Raw genomic sequence first — 24127 nt, 5'->3', positions numbered from 1 at the left:
AGTCCAACAGGTTTATCTGGAGGCACTAGCTTTCGAGGCGCTGCTTCATCAGGTGGTTGTGGAGCAGAATCATACGACACAGAATTTATAGCACCAGTGTGCTACATAGCAAATTATGTTTGTGCTTAAAAACTCAATCAGTTTAAAGCAACTTGAAAGTTAGGAACCAACAAAAAACAAGGAATTAGTTTGCCAGGAAGCTGGAATTAATTTACATGTTGTCAAGCTAGCTAACGTCTCCAGGACATAGCTAGTTTATGGATGAGTTGTAACTTATGAATGTGTATATATAGTTTGAAGAAACTTGCTACCAAACTGAGGAGCTGCAGAAGATCAGCATTAACTAGCTTAACAGAACACACTGTTTAGCTTTGCAAGTGCCAGACGATTCAGTCATCGAACCAAGGCGACTAAATGACTTCATGCAATCTTGAACAATTTGTTCAGAGATGAACATAACTGCCACAAATAAATGTGGTTGCATGAAAACGATTTGTTTAGCATAAATAAAACAAATTATGATTACAGCATACGAGACAATCCTTTGGCTTTTTGTGTCCGTGGCACTAATTTGGTAGAGCAATCCAGGTAACTGCACTGCATTTTCTCTTTCTTACATTTTACTTTTCATATACATGCAGTTTAAGGTAACATAGAACATTATTCAAGAAACTTCAACAATTAAAGTTTGCAGCTTGCTTTCAAAGCTCCATCGTATTACATGAACATCTGAAAATAAACCATTTGTTCATGAGGAGGAAACCACAAAGTCCAAAAGCATCACATCAAAACTTCATGCGATACTTACTGAGATCTGGAATATTCATGAAATGAAATGCTGCTCAACAATTCAAGAAAATGTAAATTGGTTCACAGAATGTTGCTCTGAATCATTATCCAATAATTGAAAGCAACTCTCTGGGTTGAGGTTAAAACAGATGAATTACCTCTGTTAAAGCTTGGTCTTATAGTGGGGTTTTGTTGTGTGCAGTGTCTAAATTGGGGAACTCACCTGATATTGCACAAAGCCAGAAGCAGTGAAGGTGGGGTCAGGTGAAGGGAGGATGAAATGTGGGGTGGAGAAGAGAGGACAAAGCATGAGGTGGAGAAGAAAGGTCGAAGGGGGATCGAACAGGGAATGAAGCAGCGTGGGGGAGTATAGAAGAGAGGACAAAGCGGCGTTTGGGTGGGGGGGGGGGGAGAAAGGAGGGAGGATCAAGAGGATGAAGTGGGGACGGTGGGGAGGAATGAGAGGACAAAGTGGGGGGAGAACAAGAGGATAAAGGGAGGATGGAGGAGAACGACAGGACAAAATGGGTGGGGGGTGGGAGGAACAAGAGGACAAAGCTGGGGGGAGGCACAAGATGACAGAGTGGGGGGTGGGGGAGAGAGAAGAGAGGACGGAGTGAAGGCGCGCCGGCCGGGGGTACAGGTAGGAGGATGAGGTGGGGATGGGGTGGGGAGAAGAGAGGGCAAATGGGAGAAAGAAAAGAGGACAAAGCAGTGGGGGGGAATGCAGAAGAGAGGACGAAGTGTGAGGGTCAGAAGAAAAAAACTAAGTGGCGTTTGGGGAGGGGAGGAGGGAGGAACAAGAGGATGAAGTGAGGAGGGTGGGGAGGAACATGAGGACAAAATGGGGAGGCAGGGAGAACAAGCAGACAAAGGGAGGGGGAGGAGAACAAGAGGACAAAATGCATGGGGGAGGGAGAAAGAAGAAATAGTTGGGGGGGCACTTGATGAAGTGGAGGGTTCGGGAGAGAGATTAGAGGACAAAGTGGGGGGTGGGGGGGGGTAGAAGAGAGGGCGAAGTGGGGGCAGTGGGAGAAGAGAGGATGAAGTGGGGGCGTGGGGGGGGGGGATAGAATGAGGTGGGGGTTGGCGGTGGAGGTGGGGGAAGAGAAGAGAGGACAAAGTGGGGGTTTGGGTGGGGGGGCATGAAGAGAAGTCAGGACGCATGGGAGCAGGGGCAGAAGACAGGATGAAGTGGAGGTGGGGGAGAAAGCAAAGTGGATGAGTGTGGGGGGCGAGGTGAAGAGAGAAAAGAAAGGACAAAGTGAGGGGTGGGGGAGAGAGAAGACAGGATGAAATGGGGGTGGAGGGTAGAAGAGAGGACGATGTGGGGGCAGGAGAAAAGAGAAGAGAGGACGAAGTGGGTGTGGGGGGGGAAGGGAGAGGACAAAGTGGGGTGGAGGGATGAGAGAGGACAAAGTGGGGTGGAGGACAAAGCAATCCCCATTTACACATTGTCTCCTCTTACTACATGAAAGTGAGGACTGCAGATGCTGGAGATCAGAGCTGAAAAATGTGTTGCTGGAAAAGCGCAGCAGGTCAGACAGCATCCAAGGAGCAGGAGAATCGACGTTTTGGGCATAAGTCCTGAAGAAGGGCTTATGCTCGAAACGTCGATTCTCCTGCTCCTTGGATGCTGCCTGACCTGCTGCGCTTTTCCAGCAACACATTTTTCTCCTCTTACTACGCACAAGCCAAGTACTATGCCTTGTTCCACACTAAATAATCGCTCATGACTTTCATCCAAAATTAGGTTGATGATTTGGTCAAACTAGGCCTAGCTACTGTCAGTTCTGAAGAGTCGTCATTGGACTCAAAACATTAACTCTGCTTTCTATCCTCAGATGCTGCCAAACCTGCTGAGGCTCAAAAGCTATTTCTGTTTCAGATTTCTGCATCCACAGTTTTGTTTTAGTTTAGGACAGATAAATAAGTTGGTGAAGAAGGCATTTGAGATGCTTTCCTTCGTTGGGTGAAGTATCAATTGAGGAGAAAGTGAGGTCTGCAGATGCTGAAGATCAGAGCTGAAAATGTGTTGCTGGAAAAGCGCAGCAGGTCAGGCAGCTTCCAGGGAACAGGAGAATCGACGTTTCGGGCATAAGCCCTTCTTCAGGAATGTCGATTCTCCTGTTCCCTGGATGCTGCCTGACCTGAAGTATCAATTCCAAGATTAGTTATATAGTAGTGAGGCCACAGCTGAAGTTTTGTGTACAGTTCTGATCAGATTATAGGAAGTACATCATTACTCCAGAGAGGGTACAGAGGAGATTGACAAGAATGTTCCCAAGGCTTGAAAATTGCAGTAATAAGAAAAGATTGGATAGGCTTGGGGCTGTTTTCTTTAGAACAGAAGAGGCTGAGGGGTGATTTAAATGAAGTATTCAAAATAATCACAGGTTTGAATAGAATGTTCAGGTAAGACTAGTTATCCCTAAAGCAGTCAATTGCCTGGGACCACAGAATTAAAGTGATGGATAGAAGGATTAGAACACTACGAGGGGAAATATTTTTGCACAGAAGGTGACGGATGCCTGGAATTCACTGCCCAGTTTGTTGGTTGAGGTGAAAACCATGCATTTGATATGTTGTAACCTGTAAGGAGAAGGGCCAGGAACTTTTAAGTTGGATTTAACATTTATCAACTTTGCTTGTATTTTACTCATTTTTCATCTTCACCTGGTCCATGTAACCCTTTCCTTACTCAGTTCCTCTTTCTTAATTTCTCCTTTTCAGCTGTCAAAACAGACCCACCTAAAGACAGGTACACTTACTGACACAGTATCCTGAAGTTCCTTCTCCATCACTTCAGATTTGTTTGCCTGCTGTTTTGCCACAGATTCCAATTTTGCATTTTCAATCTCTAACCTGAAACAATAGAAGAGGAAGTTGATCTCATTTTAGTTATTTCAGCAAGTTTGTGAAATAAGAATGTTCACAATGAAAGTGCGCAAAAATTCCATCACTTAATAGAACACCTTGGAACATGAGAAATAGGAGCAAGGAAAGGGCATATGGCACCTCAGGCCTGCTTCACTATCAGATAAAATCATGGCTGATCTGATTATTGTCTTAACTGGTTGTTTTGCCTGATCAAATAACCTCAGCTCCCTTATAGATCGAAAACCTAATTTATTGTTGAATATACAGAATGACACACTCTCCACTGCTCTCTGGGGTAGGGAACTTCAAAGATTAACAATGTTGTGAAAAGATATTCCTTCTCACCCATCTGTGCTCCCTACTTCTAGATTCTCTAAAAAGGGAAATATTCTTTTCAGATCTCCTAAATCAAATATACTTGTAATTTTAATGAAAAATACAAGCTCCTATTATTATTCTAAATTCCAGTGAGTACCCAATCTGTTCAACCTTTCTGGTTGGAACCCCAGATTGAATTTATTATCAACTTGCATGCTATAGAAAGGCTCTTAAAATTAACAAATTTTGGGCACAAGGACACAAATATCTAATTTTTTGAAACATTTACGTTTCTTTTAACTTACTAGAAAACTGACTACATTTTTATGTAGCTAATAAATGGCTTTGCATTGTTTCCAAATTTAATTTTCAGTTCTTTAAATAGGGTTAGCCACAGCTGATTAACTAGACACTGATTAAAAATACCCATATTCAACTGTATTAATAATTGCTAGTTTACTATATTTAAATATATCAATTCACATTTTTCAAAACAAAATTACATACCTTTTGAAAATTAAATTCTTAAGCTTTTTGCAATTGTGCTTATTCATGAATGATTCTATACCTGACAACATTGACTGGACGCTTTGGCAAGAAAGCTCATCTGAAAACCAGTGCAACTTACAGCGAAAATTGCATTTAGATCACCAATTCAGTCCAATAATGGAATCTGGCCAAAATGTTTATTAGAACTCAACAATTCAGTCATAGATTGAAGTTCTTTCTCCAATTTTACAACATTAAAATTGCCAATTACCGTTGTATATGTTCTTCAAGTTGCTTTGCAGCTTCCTTTGTCCGTGAAGAAGTTGACAAAGCATCTTGCATTTTCTGGGAAACTGTAATCAAATCACGTTCTTTATCATCCAGGGTATTCTGTAGGTGATGGATTTTCCTCTCTGACTGCATGCACCCATCTCGCATCCCCTGCAGCTGTAAAGTACAGATGTGATTATTTAGTTTAAATGTCCGAGTTATAAAAAACAAATAGTTATTTTAAAAAAAACTATAGTTGTGTTATGGGCAACATGTCAGACAGTCTGTTATGTGGGTGTATTCATTTACAGTTTATTCATATAGATCTTGTGGACTGACATCAGTTGAGTATTTTGAAATTGTTTTAGATTAGATTCCTTACAGTGTGGAAACAGGCCCTTTGGCCCAACCAGTTTACACTGACCCTCCGAAGAGTAACCCACCCAGACCCATTTCCCTGTGACTAATGCACCTAACACAATGGGCAATTTAGCACATCTTTGGACTGTGGGACGAAACCGGAGTACCCGGAGGAAACCCAAGCAGACATGGGGAGAATGTGCAAACTCCACACAGACAGTTGCCCGAGGCTGGAATCGAACCTGGGACCCTGGTGCTGTGAGGTAGCAGTGCTCACCAGTGAACCACTGTGCCGCTCATTTATTAAAATGATCTGATGAGCAGTAGGATTACACTATTACTGTAGGAATCTTTCACATTTAATTTTAGTTTATGGCTTGATGGTCATATTTACCTCCATTTTAAGCTTCTCCAATTGGTTCTGCATACGTATTTTCTCTTCTTCAGTTTCATTGCGATAGCGCGTAGTTACTTCCAGTGAAGCCTCTGACATTGAAAGTTTCTTTAGTGCATCAGCGAGTTCTTGTTGAAGCTGCCTCAATGTAGTCTAAAAAAAAGTTCTCATTGATTAGCAAAACACAAAAACAAACATTACTGAGAAAGCATATTTACCTTAGAAATGTGTTGCAAGGTACTTTGAGAGGCATAATTAGGCAAGAATGGGCTCTGAGATACAGGAGGAGAAAGTGAGGAGTGCAGATGCCGGAGATCAGCGTCAAGAGTGTTCTGCTGGAAAAACACAGCAGGTGAGGCAGCATCTGAGAAGCAGGAGAGTCGATATTTCGGGTATAAGCCCTGTGTCAGGAATGAAGGGCTTATACCGGAAACGTCTATACTCCTGCTCCTCGGATGCTGCCTGACCAGCTGTGCTTTTCAGGCACTACATTCTCGACTGAGTTGCAGCAGGACGTATAAGGAAAAATAACTAAATCTTGATTAATGAGTAGGATTTTATGGATAGCGGAGGGCTTAGGAAGGAACTTTTGAGTGTGAGGTTCATGTGGCTGAAGGTAGAGCTGCCAACTGTGAACAAGGTATGGGTTGGGTAGAAGGGATAAAACAGGATAAGGTTTGTAATTCAACTCTGGGATTAGAAGTTACTCGAAGTCCATAAGATCATAATGTGTGAGCAACACTTAAAAATATTAGAGTTTTGCACAAGTTGAAATATATAGCACATGGGGAAAAGAGATGGTGGCCAGAAGACCACCAGAATAACTGAATCTGGAAATGAAGAAGGCCTGGATGAGGCTATCAACAGCAGTTGGGATAGTTCTGATTCTCAGAAATGAAAGTAAACTCTCATTGTGACTTACAGGATAAAGTTAGTAGCTTATCTCAGGAGTGAATAGAACACCAAGAGTTCTAAAAACAATTTAGCTAGAGACAACAAAGGGGGCCTGCAGACTGGAATAGTGAACATATGCTTCTGATGTAAAGTGATTGACCTGGGCCACTGCCTCTGTTTCCTTCTCCATGAATGTTGCTGTATCTGCTCAGAATTTACAGCATCTTCCGTTTTTAAATTTTCAGTTTTGATAATAAGGAATGAGGTCTAGTTTAGAATGAGGTGATTTAACCAACATTAACAATGAGTCTGAAGAGAGTTAGAGGACTTTAATAGTAAGGAATCATTGTTATCAGCTGTTCCTCAATTTGAAGAGAACATCTACTCAAGATCACAAGTTTCTGCCATAGTCTTCACTTGATTTTTTAAGGCGGATTCTTGATGCATATATCTTAAGGCAGGATATACCATGAGGTTAGGAGATCTGGAGTCACGTTTCCATTTATTTCCTGTTCTGACACTACCCTGACTCATCATTAAGATAGAGCTTGATGGAGTGGTGCTGCATTTCCAGGAGTCTTTAAGAAATTTCTTTGGCCTCCCCTGGAGAGAGTGCTAATTGACAGCTGAGAAAACAGGACTTAGTAGGAGAATGGCTTTTTGGTCATTCAGACGCAGTATTCGATGTACAGACGTTGATTTTGCAGGAATTTTACCTGAATGCAGTGGAGCTGACTTCAATAGGATATTAACATTTGTTTAACAGTGTTCCAATTGAAGATGACGCAGTGGAAGCAATACTGATTGAATACATCTAGTGCTTTAGTCAGCATCCAGATTTTGTTGTAATATCTAAGAGCAATAACCAAATGCAGTGCACACTAGGATTTTTGTAATGAACGCAGGGCAGTTGGTAATGATTGTTTTGTCAGTTATCAAAGAACTGAGGAATCATGAAAGATTAGGTTGATGGGTTATCCATAAATGTGAGTAGTATAGTTTATATAGGGAAAGAAGTTTGGAATACAGTTGATTCACAGGATAGAGGTCAAAGTGTTGAAATGGGAATTGGAAGTCTCATAAATGTTTAGTTGTTCAAAAGAGGGGCTTAAGAGCTTTGGAAAGGAGCAAATTCTTGCCACCCCTAAGCCCAAGTTTTGGTCAAAAATAAGAAATCAACACAATGAACTATGATGAGATCATGAATGACAGCAGCAGTAACGAGGTATTGTTTGAGACTGCTACAGAACATTGTCCACAGTTGCAGAGTGGATGCTTTGAGCAAGATGGTAAGGAGCTTGATGAGGGCTTCTGGGTGGGAGAGTTATTGAGGGAAGAGGATGTTGGAAATTCTGGAAAGGGTGAAAATATATAAGTCCCCTGGGCCTGATGGCATTTATCCTAGGATTCTCTGGGAAGCAAGGGAGGAGATTGCAGAGCCATTGGCCTTGATTTTTATGTCCTCGTTGTCTACAGGAATAGTGCCAGTAGACTGGAGGATAGCAAATGTGGTGCCCTTGTTCAAGAAGGGGAGTAGGGATAACCCTAGTAACTATAGGCTGGTGAGTCTCACTTCTGTTGTGGGCAAAGTCTTAGAGAGAATTGTAAGGGATAGGATTTATGAACATCTGGATAGGAATAATGTGATCAAGGATAGTCAGCATGGTTTTGTGAAGGGAAGGAGGTGCCTCACAAACCTTATTGAATTCTTTGAGAAGGTGACTAAGGAGGTAGACGAGGGTAAAGCGGTAGATGTGGTGTATATGGATTTTAGTAAGGCGTTTGATAAGGTTCCCCATGGTATGCTACTGCAAAAATACGGAGGTATGGCATTGAGGGTGAGTTGGAGGTTTGGATTAGGAATTGGCTGGCTGGAAGAAGACAGAGGGTAGTAGTTGATGGTAAAGGTTCATCTTGGAGTGCAGTTACTAGCGGTATTCCACAAGGATCTGTTTTGGGACCATTGCTGTTTGTCATTTTTATAAATGACCTGGAGGAGGGGCTAAAAGGTTGGGTGAACAAGTTTGCGGATGATACGAAAGTCGGTGGAGTTGTTGACAGTGAGGAAGGATGTGTCAGGTTACAGCAGGATATAGATAAGTTGCAGAGCTGGGCAGAAAGGAGGCAAATGAAGTTCAATGTAGGTAAATGTGAGGTGATTCACTTTAGTAAGAGTAACAAAAAGACGGGGTACTGGGCTAATGGTCGGATACTTGGTAGTGTGGATGAGCAGAGGGATCTTGGTGTCCATGTGCACAGATCTCTGAAAGTTGCCACCCAGGTAAATAGTGCGGTGAAGAAGGCATATGGCATACTGGCTTTTATTGGTAGAGGAATTGAGTTCCGGAGCCCTGAGGTCATGTTGCAGTTGTATAAGACTCTGGTGCGGCCGCATCTGGAGTATTGTGTGCATTTTTGGTCGCCATACTATAGGAAGGATGTGGAGGCACTGGAACAGGTGCAGAGGAGGTTTACCAGGATGTTGCCTGGTATGGTAGGAAGATCGTATGAGGAAAGGCTGAGGCACTTGGGGCTGTTTTCATTGGAGAAAAGAAGGTTTAGGGGTGTACAAGATGATTAGGGGTTTAGATAGGGATGACCATGAGAACTTTTTTCCACGTATGGAGTCAGCTATTACGAGGGGGGATAGCTTTAAATTAAGGGGTGGTAGGTATAGGACAGATGTTAGGGGTAGATTCTTTACTCAGCGAGTCGTGAGTTCATGGAATGCCCTGCCAGTAGTAGTGGTGGACTCTGCCCCTTTGTGGGCATTTAAATGGGCATTGGATAGGCATATGGAGGATAGTGGGCTAGTGTAGGTTAGGTGGGCTTGGATCGGCGGAACATCGAGGGCCAAAGGGCCTGTACTGCGCTGTATTTTTCTATGTTCTATGTTCTAGGATGGGGTCAGTTCGGGTTTCTGCTCACAAGGAAACAGCAACAAGCGGTCTTCAGCCTAAATGCAATCTTTTCTGAGTTACATGTGGTTCTGAAGAATCACTGAACTCGAAAGGTTGACACTGCTTTCTCGCAACAGATGCTGCCAGATCTGCTGAAGTTCTCCAGCAATTTCTGCTTTTGTTTCAGATTTACAGCATCTGCAATTTATTTTTTCCCAACTGGATGTTATCTGATATAGAGGAATTGTCGAATGAGCAAGAGCTAAACTTGGGACTACACTCATTGCAGCTCAGAAGAATGAGAGGTGATCTCTTGAAACATAGAATTCTTAAGAGGTGTGACAGAATAAATATTGAGGGGGCGTTTCCTCTCATGTGAGTGTTTAGGGCGTAGACTTAAATTGGCACTCCTTTATTCTGAGACTGAGATGAGGAGGGATTTTTCTCTTAAAGTTGATTGTCTTTGAACTTCTTGCCACAGATGTGTATGGGTAGAGTCCTATAAGAGATACATAGATCTTGATCAGTCGGGGAATTAAAAGTTACAAGGATAAGACAGAAGGTAGATATGAGGAATGTTGGATCAGCCATTATTCTAATGAATGGGAAAGCAGACTTGAGGGACTGAATGGCCTACTTGTGATCCTATATCTTATAGTCTTACAGCTGCATGCAATGATTATTTGATTAAAGTTCTGTGAGGCATTTTAGGGAAATACGAAGCATTGTATAAATTAAATTTCTTTCTTTGTATCTTCAATTTGAAAGTCACCACCACGTACACCATTATTAAACTTAGGCTATGTAAAATAATTACAATGGAACACAACAGTAGAGTCCAACAGCAGACCAAAAATATATTGTCCCTTATTTATTTTATCACATTCTATTGTGGGAAGTTTTACTTTCATTATTAGCAGTAAGCTAGCAAAGTCATAAAATTTAATTTAAAATTCAAAAGTGGCAGAAACAAAGTCTGATTAGTTATTGAAATCTTAATTACCACAGTACCTCTCGCTCTATCTTCTCATTTTCAAACTTGCAGATTTGTTCTCTTTGTTCAATAGTCTTGCTCACTAGTTCCTTATTCCTCTCTTCCACCAAACATATCTGCCGTTCACCATCTCTTCGAAGTTTAGAAAATATGTCATTGAAGCGGTCCTGAACATCAGTGACTGCTTTTTCCTTCATAATACCTTTGTTTTGTGCATCTTCGAGCTGCTGCCGCAACAGCATGATTTCACTTTGGGCTTGTGCCAATCTCTCTTGCATAGACTCCTGACGAACTGTAAATTTGCTTATCTGTTCTTTTTGCAATTGATTGGTGTGTTCTAGGTCATTTATGCGAGCCTGAGATTGATTCAAGCTCCTCTGAACACTCTCCAACATAAGGTTTTTTTCAGCAAGAGAAAGTGTTGCACGATGAAGTTCACTATCTAACTTATTGGCTTTTGCTTCCTCTTTACTTAATTTTTGCGACAAGCTGTTATTACTCTCACGGAGACTGGAAATTTCATAGTTTCGTTTTTCGTCTGAATGGTGCCATTCATCATGCTCCCTTTGAAGAACTTGTTCAGATTCACATTTAGCTGCCTGACTCCGTTCTAGTTCCTTAAGTGCTATACTTAACTGTGAACGGATAGCTTCCGTCTCAGTCTCTAGTTTTTCTTTATTTTGCTTCTCATGTTCCAGCTTGGAAGTTAACATTGAGATTTCAGTCTTCAATGAATTCAGTTGACTATTATACTGCAAAGCGGTGTGAGTTAAAGCTTCTTCGTTAAACTTCAAATCTTTTTTTGTGTCATCTAGCTTTTCTTTCAAAGCCTCAATCTGCTCCATGTACTTTCCCTGTTCTTCCTGATTCCGTTCACGAACACGAACCAATTCTAGTTTAAGTACTGCAATTTCATTTTGTAGTGAATGATTTTGCAGCGTCACATCTTTTTCGTTGTCATTAACATCACAAAGGTGAGTAGCAACCTTCAAGACATAGAATGTGACATTTGAACAAAGGATTCAATGGCAAAACACAAAAGCTAATATCAACATTACAGCAGGAATTAAACTTTTAATTTAACCAGGTAGAAAATCATCCACCTTTTAATTTTTTTAATTGTTTTAATTTTTCTTCAGTCCATTGATTGGTTCAAGGTCCCGATCAGTACTACTTTGTAGCCAATCTCTAAAAGTGCATAGAAATAATCCATAATGCTTTCCTCTTTGATGATACAGTGCAACAATATATAAACATGGCTAGTTCTTTTTTTAAAACAGGACCTGTACATGTGATAGCACGTATAATCTTCATTACACTACCTTAAAAATATAAGAGGACTAAGAAGTCTACATAGAAATATCAAAAAATTGTAATTGAGGATATTGGCTGAAATGAAGAATTTTAATACAGGTGGTCTACAGGTTGCAAATGGAATCAGTTACAGAATTTGCTGACGAACAAGGCGGGTCAATATAAAAGGAGCCACCCATTAGTACAGGAAACATTCATACGTTGGGTCTTTAAAATTACATCCATGCCTGAGATCGTGCTTGCTTGGCACAAGTTTTAGTAAGTTGGACATTCATAAATCAGGGACCCCCAGTACTTTTCTTAAGGAGAGAGAAACAGACTCGAAGCAATAACTCTGTCTCTCTCTCCACAAATGCCACCAGACTTGCTGAGTTTCTCCAGCACTTTGTTTCCAGCATCTGCATTAAGTTAAAATTGAAATTCCTAAGAAATTTGAATTTCTTAGTTGATAGTACAGTATTTATAGCAGTCAGATGCTCTAGAAGTAGGATTTATTTTTCCCACCACTTGCATTTGCACAATTTTAAGATAGTCTGTCATCATTGTTTACATACCTCTGCATTTTTTAACGCCTTCTTGTCCTCCTCTTCTATTGCATGATTTCTGTGCAGATGGCTGTTGACGATTTCTCTGTGAATAGATTGTTCCCGGTTGAATTGCTGTTGTAATTCATTATGATCTTCATGAAGCTAAGCATATTAAACAAAGTTTAATTAATCTGTTGTTACAAAAATTATTTCAGAATTAGTAAGTTCAATAGGATTCTGTATTTTTTGGCACATGGTCTTTGAGTAAACACTGAACAAATTTTACTTTTGTTGCAATTACCTGATTCTATATATATATTTCACAAATATAACTTATTGCTTTAAAAAGACATTATAACTGTTGAGAGATTAAAATGTCAAATGAAAAATGAATGGAAACAGCTTATTATTGCCTCAATCCTAAATTAGCACCATTATAATAAAAAAATGTTCATTTCATTTCAGAAAAAGGCAGAAAACAAACAATGGATGACCAATCTTTTGTAAGGATAACAGGTGTAGAGTTACTATAATAAAGAATGTGGATTATTCATAGTTCCAAGAGCAAAGCAGGTTTCTAAATAAGGGAGATGATTAGTATAGAGAGAGCTAGAGAGAGCACAAGAACGAGCGAGACAATGACACACACACAGAGACAGAGGGAGGGACAGAGAGATACTGTCAGAAGCTGTAAAACAGAAGTGAACTGTCTATTAGAAATTATGATTATTTCTGAAGTGAAGTCACTATCCAAAAATGCAGTGCAGCACACATTTGAGTTGAAGCTTCCACAACTTGTGAAGTGCTTAAGGCACAGTAAAGGACTGCTTAGCTGGAAAGAAAGGCACGAAGATGACTCATCTTGGTGGATAATAATGGGGAGAATCTAAGTGATATCCTAAGAGCTGTGGCACTTTGGTTTGGTCCATAAAAGTGAAGGAACGTTTAAGAGCTATATATAGTCGAATACTTTTTTAAAAAATGGGTAGGAGTAAACCATATTTAGTTAATAGCATTCACTTTGTTTGAGACTTGTATAGCAAAATAATTTAATTTATGGAGTATTTGGCTTCATTCTTTCAGTAATGAATGGGATTTCAAAATTTCTTTGTAATAGTCTCTACTGGGATCATAATTTGTTGAATACTTTTACCTGTCACGACAATGAGCAATTATTTCAAATTCTGCATAACTAAAACTTAAATTTCAAAGTCAAATGTTGTAGGATCCCATTACAGTGCAATCTTTGAACTTCTTGACATTACCTAAGTAGCACTAAAAAGCAGCTCATGCTTGAAACCAAAGAATTTGTTTTATTTACAAGGTATCTTTGATGTAGAAATATATGACACTTCAAAAAGGTTTCTTAATATGCCTTAAATTGCCTTTTAGATTTCCTTCCTTTTGTACAGACTGCAAGAGGTTTAGGGAATGCAGCTGGAGAGAAAGCAAAGCGACTGTTTTTCAGAACTGGACTTGAAACATTAACTCTACTTTCTCTGCATTGATGCTGCCAGGTCTGCTGAGCTTATGTAGCAATTTCTGTTTTTGCTTCAGATTTCCAGCATTGGCAGCTTTTAGTTTATTTTTTGTGTAAAACGTTAGGCAAAGCACATTTTTCAAAAAATGTATTAATAAATGTCGGAGAACTCATTTAAAGTTTTTTTTTTAAGTACCAATGTAAAGGAAATAATTTAGTTCTCACATATTCCATAATTCTCTGCACCTATATTTTCCAAAACAAAGTATAGTGTCTTTTTATTAGATCACATCATTACTTTGAAATAAGTCGAACGACCTGTTCTATGTTGCTGATCAATGATTTCCTTTCCAGTTCCATGTTTCTTATTATTAGTTCCAATTCTTGTTTTGCTTTCAGCTCCTCACAGTACTGCAATTCCTTTTTTTGGAGTTGCTCACGGCTCTTTTCATATAATATTTCTGCAATCTTCCGTTTTTCCTCCTCTTGTTTCAGACTAAATCTTCATTCAAAAACATTAAAGATCATAGATATAAGAACTATATTGTAAATAATATCTAGACACTTCATAAATTAATCAGATTTTATTTTGCACACATTATAACCATGAATATTATCAAGAATTTTTAAAATTAATTTTTTTTCTTAAACATACTGTTCCACGTGCCATTTTGATTTTACTACCACTTCTCTGCAGGGGTGACCAAAAAGCCTGAAGAAAGGTTATTCTGCAGAACAACATCCTACAAATGCTGGAGAACATTAGTGTCTTATTTATGAACCAAGATAACAGGCGTGTTTCTTCCCTATAAGCTTTGGGGACATCTTCAAGTCATGAAAAGGCCCTATATAAATACAACTGTTTTCAGAAATTCGGAGGTATCTTGAAGAATACTTCACTGTCATTATTTTGCACAGGAGGAAAATAGACCAGAAAATCACGGCATTTTCTACTGTTTAAAATTAATGGATGGGAAACAGGAGGCACTTTTCTGGGGAGGGAGATGGGATTCTTAAATACCCAGCATATACATTACGCTGTGTTTACCGAGACTGAAACAATATTGACCAAGTTAATGATTAATCTCTGATGAAAAATTTACAGTGACACTCATCTACCATAAATATCAGTTTCTTTCAAAAAGACAAAAAAGTAACCACCTCAAGTAGCAAATATTTTTTCAATAGCAAGGTTTTTAAAATAATGTCAAATCTATCATGAACTGGTTAAGGAAAGAGGTGAATGCAAATTTACAAATGTGAAAGATTTCAAATGCATTTATTGACTCGTGACAGTAGCACACAAATTGGAGGGGGAGAGTACATTTAATTAGTAGGAAGACAGTAGGTGGGAATCTAGCTAGCTTTTTGTCTCTGATCTGATAAAGTCCAGGGCAAGATGCTTGTGGATGGTCTGCATCCAAGTGAGACTCTTAGGTTGGCAATTAATGCTCACTTATGCCCATTCCCACTATTGTTGGTGGAATCATCAGAGCCTGAAAAGAAAAACCTTGTCAGTGTTTGCTTGAGAGCTTGTGTTAGGCACTCAGTGCCACATTGAAGGAAACAGCAACAGGAATGTGCAGACTATACAATGAAAGCCACATCCACTGCCTTCCATCTTTGTTTCTTTGCTTTGATCCTCCTTCCGTCCACTCACCTTTTGCTCGGGTCACTCGGTAATCTTGGTTGATACTCTTAGGGAGTGTGGGATTTCTGTCCCTGGAATCATTAATTCCAGGAAGACTTGCCACTGGCCTCTGAAATGAGTATTTGCACTACATATAGCAGGGCTTTCCCAAGGGAAATAACATGGGACTCTTACCAGCTTTATAGTCAGCCATCAAGACCTTTGCTGGAACATTGATTTTTGACATGTATCAAAATTTAGCATTGATCCAGATATAGAAAACTATATTGACAAATAATATATGCAAGAACATTACTTGACACTATTAAAGTCAGTATCTCTCTCCATTTTCTGACACTCCAGTTTGGATTTCATTTCTTTAGTTTTGTCCAGTGCTTGATGGAGCTCTTTCCGTTCATTTTCCAGATATTTTACTTTTTCTGAAAGTAAGGCATAACGTTTCTTTTCCCGTTCAACTGCTCGCTCATATTCATGAACCAGATTTTGGATTTTCAGTAAACTTATGGAGTCTGTCATTGGAAAAAAAATATTATAAAAATAAATTATTTCATTAATTCACTTGACAATGTACAATTTATTAAAAAGTTAGAATTGCCTAATTGATACTGGGTACGATACACTGCATTTATTGGTTTCTCAGATAGGTCACAGAATTTAAACTCAAGAACAGACTGAATTCCATCATATAAACAGATTTTTTTGTTTAATAATTCCTTGCATTATTCATATATATCTTGCTTGCCTGGTGTTAGTTATAGTAAAAATTCCATAATCTAGGTCAAAATTGAAGTTGGCAAAATTGTTCTTACTTGCTTATCGTAAATCCTCTTTATAATAATAGAAGAGGAACAAAGTTGAACAATAACATTGGAAAACTTTGCATACAATGCAGTAAGAAGAAGAAAGAGAATTCTGGATTTACCCTCCTTACCTATTGCCTCTGTATCCAGCTGTGCAATTAACAGTGGGGTATTCTTATATGCAGAACTAGGGGATTCTGACCCATCTGTACCAGTATCAGAGGACTGTGTAAGATCATCCAGATCATCTGAAATATTTACTGGTCTAGTGAACTAAAACAGGCAAATAGAAAAATGGAATTGTGAACGTATCAATAGAGTAAATTACTGTACAATAAAAATGTGTGAGTGGAAACACTGAATAGGTGAAATAGCAGGTGTGAAGAAAAAAAGTTACTCTTTCAAGTTGATGGCCTTACTGTGGAATGGCAAAGTGGAACCAGGGACAAAAAAACTAGGCAAAGGAGGTAATGAGACAAGCACAGAAACCTGTCTCGTTACTTTTAAATGTCTAATCATCATGTTAACAAAAAGTTTATCTTTACTATCATTCATTTCTGAATGACGTGCATCGACCTGAAACATTAGACTTGGGTTTTACTGATAAGCTTGAAATTTCCAAATTGTGGTCATTTATATGACCACATGTATGAATAATGGAATATCTGTATGTATGTTGTATATTGCAGTCACTTTCTGAAAAGTCTGCAGAGGGGGAGTTATGGGCAGAAGTCATTGCCATCCCCTCCTTGCTCTTGCACTCTACATCCTGCTTAATAAAGCTGAGAAAATGCCTTCTTTACTTACTGCTCTCTCCACTTGCCCTGACAACTTCAATACCTGTGCACATACACAACCCTTTGTGCCTGCACCTCCTTTAGGATCAGAACTCCTATTTTATATTGTTTTACAATGTTCCTCTGACCAAAGAGTATCACTTTACTCTTATCTGCCACCTACTGACCCACTACACCAACTTGGCAATGTCCTTTTGCAGTTCCACACTATTTTCCTCAAGGTTTACAATTCTTCCAAGTTTAGCGTCATCAGCAAACTTGGAAATTGTCACCGGCACATAAAGATCCAAATCATTAACATTTTGAGGAAAGGCAAGGGTCCCAACACCAACTCCTGGAGAATTTCTATACAAACCTTCCTCCAGCCCAAAAAATATCCATTGACCATCACTTTCTACTTTCTATCACTCAGACAATTTAGCCTGAGTGTTTAGTCCCTCTTATACCATGGCCTACAACTTGCCTCACAAATCTATTGAAGCATTATATCAAATGCCTTCTGGAAATCCATGTATACTATGTCAAAAGGTTATCCTCATCAACATTTTCCATTACCTCTTCAAAAGTATTGCAAGTTAGCTAAACACTATTTCCTCTTTATAAATCAATGCTGGATCTTCCTAATCAACCCACAATTTTGCATGTGATTCTATCTCAAACAACTGTTTCAAAAAGATTCCCTACTACCAGAGTTAATAAATTGGTTTTTAATTGCTGGGATTATCCTTGCAACTTTTTTTGAACAAGACTTTAAATGTTGGCAATTCTTCAGTCTCCTAGCGCCGCCTCAGAGTCCAGGGAACACTGAAATATTATAGCTAGTGTCTCCACATTTTCTACCCCGACTTTCTTGAAAATCCTTGGATGCATTTCATCTGGCTGCAATGCCTTGTTAACTTTAAGTGCCAACAATCCATCCATCTTCCCTTGTTAATTTTGAACCCTTCCAGTGACAGAGTTTCTTCCACTGTCACTACTGCCTGGGCAACAACCACTTTTTGTAAAGATAGATGAAAAATATTCATTTAATATCTCAACCATACTCTTGCCACCATCTATAAATCCCCTTTTTGATCTTTGATCAGCCCTAGTTCTCTTTTAATAACTCTATTACTGTTTATATGCCTAAGCCGACTTTGGGATTCCTCATTATGTTAGCTGCTGGCCTTTTCTCATACTTTGTCTTTGCTTTTTACCCCACAAACCTTTGGTATTCCTGTTGATTTTCAATTGTGTTTTCTGCCTTATACTGTTATAAAGCACATTTCCTTTCCAAAGTTTAATTTTTACCTCCTTTGCCATCAAGACAGCTCTGGATTTGTTTATGCTACATTTTCCTTGATTGGATCCAAACCATCTACTCCTTAAAGGTGGCCCACAATTCAGTGACTGATCTTCAAGCTAACCCCCTTATTACAATCAATCCTTCTCAGTTCTGTTAGAGACCAATTGAAGTCCACTAACTGGCTTTTTTTGCTCTGGGTTGTTGTATGTCATTCTCCAGCATGAACTTACAGTCATATTGTAGAGAAGAGCTACTTCAGCCCATTGAGTCTGCACTGACCTATCCACACTAATCTCACTTTCCAGCACTTAGCCCATAGCCTTATTATGACATTTCAAGTGTTCATGTACCTTTTAAAGGTTGTGAGGTTTCCAGCCTCTACTACCCTCCCAAGGGGTGGATACAATGATCCCTGTCTCCTAACCATTCTCTAACTGATACTTGATTCATTTGATCCACGTCATATCCAAGGACCAGGATCAACAATGCATACTTCTTTGTTGGCCTGGACACGTACTGCTAGAGGAGATTCCACCTAACACAATTCAAGAACATGTGCCTTTCGTTGCCGCAGTGTGATTCAAATCCAGAGCATGAGTCTGGTGCTCTGGATTACCAATTCAATGAAATTACCTCTCCTCCCAACCGTCAAATGATCATTTGTCTCGAGTGCACTTGCATTGCAGATTTAGTGTTTCATGTCACCATGACATTATAAATGAAGTACCAGCATGGAATTATATAAGCAATCTGACTCACTGGCAGCTAGAAATTGAAAGCAAAACTTTGAATACCTAAGAATTTCAAGCCTGATACAAATTTCTGGCTATAAGCTCTTAAGGCTTAGAAATCCAAATGCAATTGACTCTCAGTTCACTGTATGCAGTGCAAACCAGGTTTATATTTTGTGCTGAGCTTCTATTAATACAAATCAATGTCATACTTTGGCTCACAAGATTTATAATTACCTTTTTACTTGCAGATGACTTGCAAGGTCTGAAAAAGATATTTAAAAAGGGAGTGTGAACATTCAAATTGTGAACCAAAGTTTAAATGTAACCTGTTATGTCAAAAGATAATACAATTTATTTTGTTCATAATTTGTCTTTGTATGTTAATAAGATTTTTTTCAACTTGCTATGGTTCAGTGATAGCATTCTCACCTGAGTTTCATTCCAGAGGCTTAACCAAAAAATCTAGGCTAAACAACTCAAAGTCTTCACTTTCCAAGTAAATTCTCACAACTGAAATAAAAGGAATTATGCCAACTGTAAGAGATCTCTCTCTCTCTCTACAAACAACAAACAAAACAGAAATTCAAGCAAAATTAAAAATGCTGTTTCTGCAAATACATTTTGCAAAACCTCAGCAGCAATAAAGTATAACTGCAATACTCTGAGGTATAGAGGGATCTGAGTGCTCAGTACATGAAAAATAAAAAAATTAGTAGGCAGTTAGAGTAATTAGGAATGCCAATGAAATTCTGGAGTTTATTGCAAGGTTGATAGAAAAAGTGAATGTTGGGGATATTTTATCACACAGGGCTTCAGTTAGACGTTATTGTCCAGAGACCAGTTAGGAGTTAACCAGCTTGCTGGGGTGTCTGAGGTCCCACACTGGCCAGTCCAGGTAAGGATAGCAGATTTTTGTCTTTAAAAGGCATTAGTGAACCCGATTTTCTTTTTAAACTGACAATTGACATGGTTACAATTCATTTAGTTTTTTTTAAAACTGAATTTAAATTTCACACATTCCATGGTAAGATTGAGAACATGGCCAGAACATTAGCTTAGGTTTTTGGATTACTAATGATATTATCTCAATGTCATTACCATCCCTTTCAGTGTTGAAGCATATAACAGGGGTGATGAACCCTGATTAAGTAGAAAAATCAGCAAGTACGGGAACATGCCACCTGAAATATATGGTGCCTTAAGGAGTTAAAGAATCAGCAAGTGGGATTAAAAAGTTTGACACTTCAAGAAAAACACAAAAATAAAATATCAAATTTTATAGTAATTCTTTCCATTTAAAAATAAAAGTTCAACAGTAGCTTCTAATCAAGCGCAACCTTTTTTTGATTTAGAGTCTGTTTAGGTCACTAATTTAAAACACAAAGTAAACCTGTCAGACTTCCTGAGTTCAAAGTTTGTGCGAAGATTTGTAGCTCGGGTGCTCGTTGTTGTGGTTCTGTTTGCCGAGCTGGAAATTTTTGTTGCAAACGTTTCGTCCCCTGGCTAGGCGACATCATCAGTGCTTGGGAGCCTCCTGCGAAGTGCTTCTTTGATGTTTCCTCCGGTGTTTATAGTGGTCTGTCCCTGCCGCTTCCGGTTGTCAGTTTCAGCTGTCCGCTGTAGTGGTTGGTATATTGGGTCCAGGTCGATGTGTTTGTTGATGGAGTTTGTGGATGAATGCCATGCCTCTAGGAATTCCCTGGCTGTTCTCTGTCTGGCTTGCCCTATGATAGTAGTGTTGTCCCAGTCGAATTCATGTTGCTTGTTGTCTGCGTGTGTGGCTACTAAGGATAGCTGGTCATGTCGTTTCTTGGCTAGTTGATGTTCATGTATGCGGATTGTTAGTTGTCTTCCTGTTTGTCCTATATAGTGTTTTGTGCAGTCCTTGCATGGTATTTTGTACACTACATTAGTTTTGCTCATGTTGGGTATCGGGTCCTTCGTTCTGGTGAGTCGTTGTCTGAGCGTGGCTGTTGGTTTGTGTGCAGTTATGAGTCCTAGGGGTCGCAGTAGTCTGGCTGTCAGTTCTGAGATGCTCCTGATGTATGGTAGTGTGGCTAGTCCTTTTAGTTGTGGTATGTCCTCGTTCCGTGGTCTTTCTCTTCGGCATCTGTTGATGAAGTTGCGCGGGTATCCGTTTTTGGCGAATACCTTGTATAGGTGTTCCTCTTCTTCTTTTTGCAGTTCTGGTGTACTGCAGTGTGTTGTGGCCCTTTTGAATAGTGTCCTGATGCAGCTTCGTTTGTGTGTGTTGGGGTGGTTACTTTCATAGTTTAGGACTTGGTCTGTGTGTGTGGCTTTCCTGTATACCCTTGTAGTGAATTCTCCGTTCGGTGTTCTCTGTACCATCACGTCTAGGAATGGGAGTTGGCTATCCTTTTCTTCTTCTCTCGTGAATCAGATTCCTGTGAGTGTGGCGTTGATGATCCGGTGTGTTTTTTCTATTTCCGTGTTTTTAATGATTACAAACGTGTCATCGACATATCTGACCCAGAGTTTGGGTTGAATTTGTGGTAGGACTGTTTGTTCTAACCTTTGCATAACTGCCTCTGCTTTGAGTCCCGAGATTGGTGATCCCATGGGTGTTCCGTTGATTTGTTCGTATATCTGGTTGTTGAATGTGAAGTGTGTTGTGAGGCACAAGCCCAGTAGTTTAAGTATGCCGTCTTTGTTGATAGGTTCAGCGTCCTGTTTTCTGTTCTGTATGTCCAGTAGGTTGGCTATTGTTTCTCTGGCTAGGGTTTTGTCAATCGAAGTGAACAGTGCCGTCACGTCGAATGTAATCATGGTTTCTTCTTTGTATATGTGCATATTTCTGATGATGTCCAAGAATTCCTGTGTTGATTGTATCCTTAGTAGCCACACACGCAGACAACAAGCAACATGAATTTGACTGGGACAACACTACTATCATAGGGCAAGCCAGACAGAGAACAGCCAGGGAATTCCTAGAGGCATGGCATTCATCCACAAACTCCATCAACAAACACATCGACCTGGACCCAATATACCAACCACGACAGTGGACAGCTGAAACTGACAACCGGAAGCAGCAGGGACAGACCACTATAAACACCGGAGGAAACATCAAAGAAGCGCTTCGCAGGAGGCTCCCAAGCACTGATGATGTCGCCTAGCCAGGGGACGAAACGTTCGCAACAAAAACTTCCAGCTCGGCGAACAGTTCCTGAGTTCAACAACCTAACAACTCTTCAGCCTTCAATGTCTAGAATCCTGTGAATCAAATAAACCCCAGTAAGTAGATGTTATTACTAATCAGGAATAGATGTTATTATTCCCAGAGTATATTGTAAGAAACCTATCGAGTTGAAACTTGTAAATACATTCAGATTTTTAAAAACTATTGTTATTTTCATTATTGATGTAATGTCCAAATGTCTCACTGAAAATGACAAGTTTAAAAATTAAGTGAATCAATGGAAGATATTCTACTTCAGGAGATTATTCTGAATTCTACTATATGCTCAAATAGGACTCTGTAAAGAATGACTTAAATAATATACATTTAATTTTAATTCCAGTAAAAATGCACGCATAAAAACATGGAGCTGGAGTAGACTCTTGGAGCTTGCCCCATATTCAATATGATCATGATTGATCCTTTTTCTCCCCATATCCTTTGATGCCACTGAAGTTTAAAAATTTATCTCTTTCTTTTATTATGGCCTGAAACTTTGCCTCTACAGCCTTCTATGGTAGAGAATTCCATAGCACATCAGCAAAACTGAAGAGCTGGCCACTGACGTCAGGAAGCAAGGTGGAAGACATACCCCTGCCTATACCAATGGTGCCGAGATGGAGATGCTCGAAAGCATCAAGCTCCCAGGAATGATGATTATCAGTACTCTGTCCTGGTTCACCCATGTTGACATTACAGTCAAGGAAACACAACACCACCCCCTACTTCAGCAGGAGGCTTAGGAAATTCTGCATGTCTATAAAGACAATTACCAAATTTTATAGATGCACCATAGAAAGTGTTCTATCCAGATGCATCACAGCTTGGTATAGCAACTGCTCTGCCCAGGACCAGAAGAAACTACATACTTGTGAACATAGTCCATTACACAAGCCAACCTTCCATCCATTGACTCCATCTATACCTCTTGCTGTGTCAAAAAGGCAGCCAACATAATCAAAGATCCCTCCCACCCAATTATAATCTCTCCCAACCTCTTCCATCAGGCAGGAGATAAAAAACTTAAACATACAAAGCAACAGCTACTTCCCCACTGTTATCACACTTTTGAATGGACCTCTCAAATCTGAAATATAAATGTTGACCTTGCTCTATGTGCACCTTCTCCACAGCTATAACATTGTTTTCTTCGCTCTATTACCCTGATGTACTTTGCATGGTATGGTCTGCCTGTACTGTACACAAAACAAAACCTATCACTGTACCTAGGTACCTGTGACAATGATAAATAAAAAAAAATCAAGGTTCACAACCCTTTAAGAGAAGAAATCATTCCTCATCTCAGTTTTAAATGGCCTATCTTTTAGTCTGAGATAGTTACCTCTGCTTCTAGACTCCACAGCCAGAGAAAGCATCTCTCCATATCTAATTTGTCCAGCCCAATTATAATTTTATATGCTTCAATTAAATCCTCTCTCATCCATCAATTTCTAGTGGATACAGGCACAATCAAACCAATCTTTCCCTACAGGACAGTCCTCAGTATCAGTGGAGTACATTTCTGCTGCATCATCTCTATTATGTCTTGAAACAAATACGCCAGGTGTGATCTCATCAGCGCGGTGCATAACTGAAGCAAGACATCCCTATTTTTGAACTCAAATGCATTTGCAATGAAGACTAAAATACGATTTGCCTTCCTAACTGCTTTTTACACCTGCCTGTCTACTTTTACTGTCTGGTGCACAAGGACATTGAAACCGCTTTGAACATTCATATTTCCCAATACATAAATAGTACTCTTCCTCTCTATTTCTTACACCAAAGTGCAATTGATCACTAATTGTTGTCCAATATACCATTTCCCGCTAGTCCCTTATTGGAGAAAATCAATCGGGTTTCTATACTTCCTACACCACTAAAACAGCTCTGATCAGAATTATGAATATCATCCTGTGACTTGACCAATAAAACATTTCATTCTCTCCTTATTATCCTCAACGTACTTCATCATCAGTTCAGGAGTGGGAATGTGTGCCAATGATTGCACAATGTTCACCACATGAGCAACTCCTCAGATACTGAAGAAGT

At 39.5% G+C, this 24127-nt stretch overlaps 1 protein-coding gene across 11 annotated transcripts in view; it reads right to left on the bottom strand.

Moving 5' to 3' along the window:
- The window catches only part of LOC122559435 (alanine and arginine rich domain containing protein), a 158995-nt gene that overhangs the window by 31013 nt on the left and 103855 nt on the right, over positions 1 to 24127 (bottom strand). For all 11 annotated transcript variants that reach the window (XR_015760430.1, XM_087997196.1, XM_087997194.1 and 8 more), the window contains 9 exons: positions 19111 to 19138; positions 16192 to 16333; positions 15556 to 15769; positions 13928 to 14111; positions 12157 to 12291; positions 10306 to 11274; positions 5501 to 5653; positions 4748 to 4923; positions 3561 to 3654 (listed from right to left, as the gene is read on the bottom strand). Coding sequence is in view for 10 of the 11 variants with exons in the window: in XM_087997196.1 (XP_087853322.1) it covers positions 3561 to 3654; positions 4748 to 4923; positions 5501 to 5653; positions 10306 to 11274; positions 12157 to 12291; positions 13928 to 14111; positions 15556 to 15769; positions 16192 to 16333; positions 19111 to 19138 (2095 nt within the window). In the remaining variant the exon portion in view is untranslated. The remainder of the gene's footprint in view (positions 1 to 3560; positions 3655 to 4747; positions 4924 to 5500; positions 5654 to 10305; positions 11275 to 12156; positions 12292 to 13927; positions 14112 to 15555; positions 15770 to 16191; positions 16334 to 19110; positions 19139 to 24127) is intronic.

This window comes from Chiloscyllium plagiosum, unplaced genomic scaffold (genome assembly GCF_037043375.1).
Source record: "Chiloscyllium plagiosum isolate Xiang-an unplaced genomic scaffold, Cpla_swu_hap1 HiC_scaffold_19, whole genome shotgun sequence".
NCBI lineage: Eukaryota > Metazoa > Chordata > Chondrichthyes > Orectolobiformes > Hemiscylliidae > Chiloscyllium > Chiloscyllium plagiosum.
The sequence above is the reverse complement of the archived record's forward strand: the minus strand, read 5'-3'. Positions and strand labels throughout refer to the sequence as shown.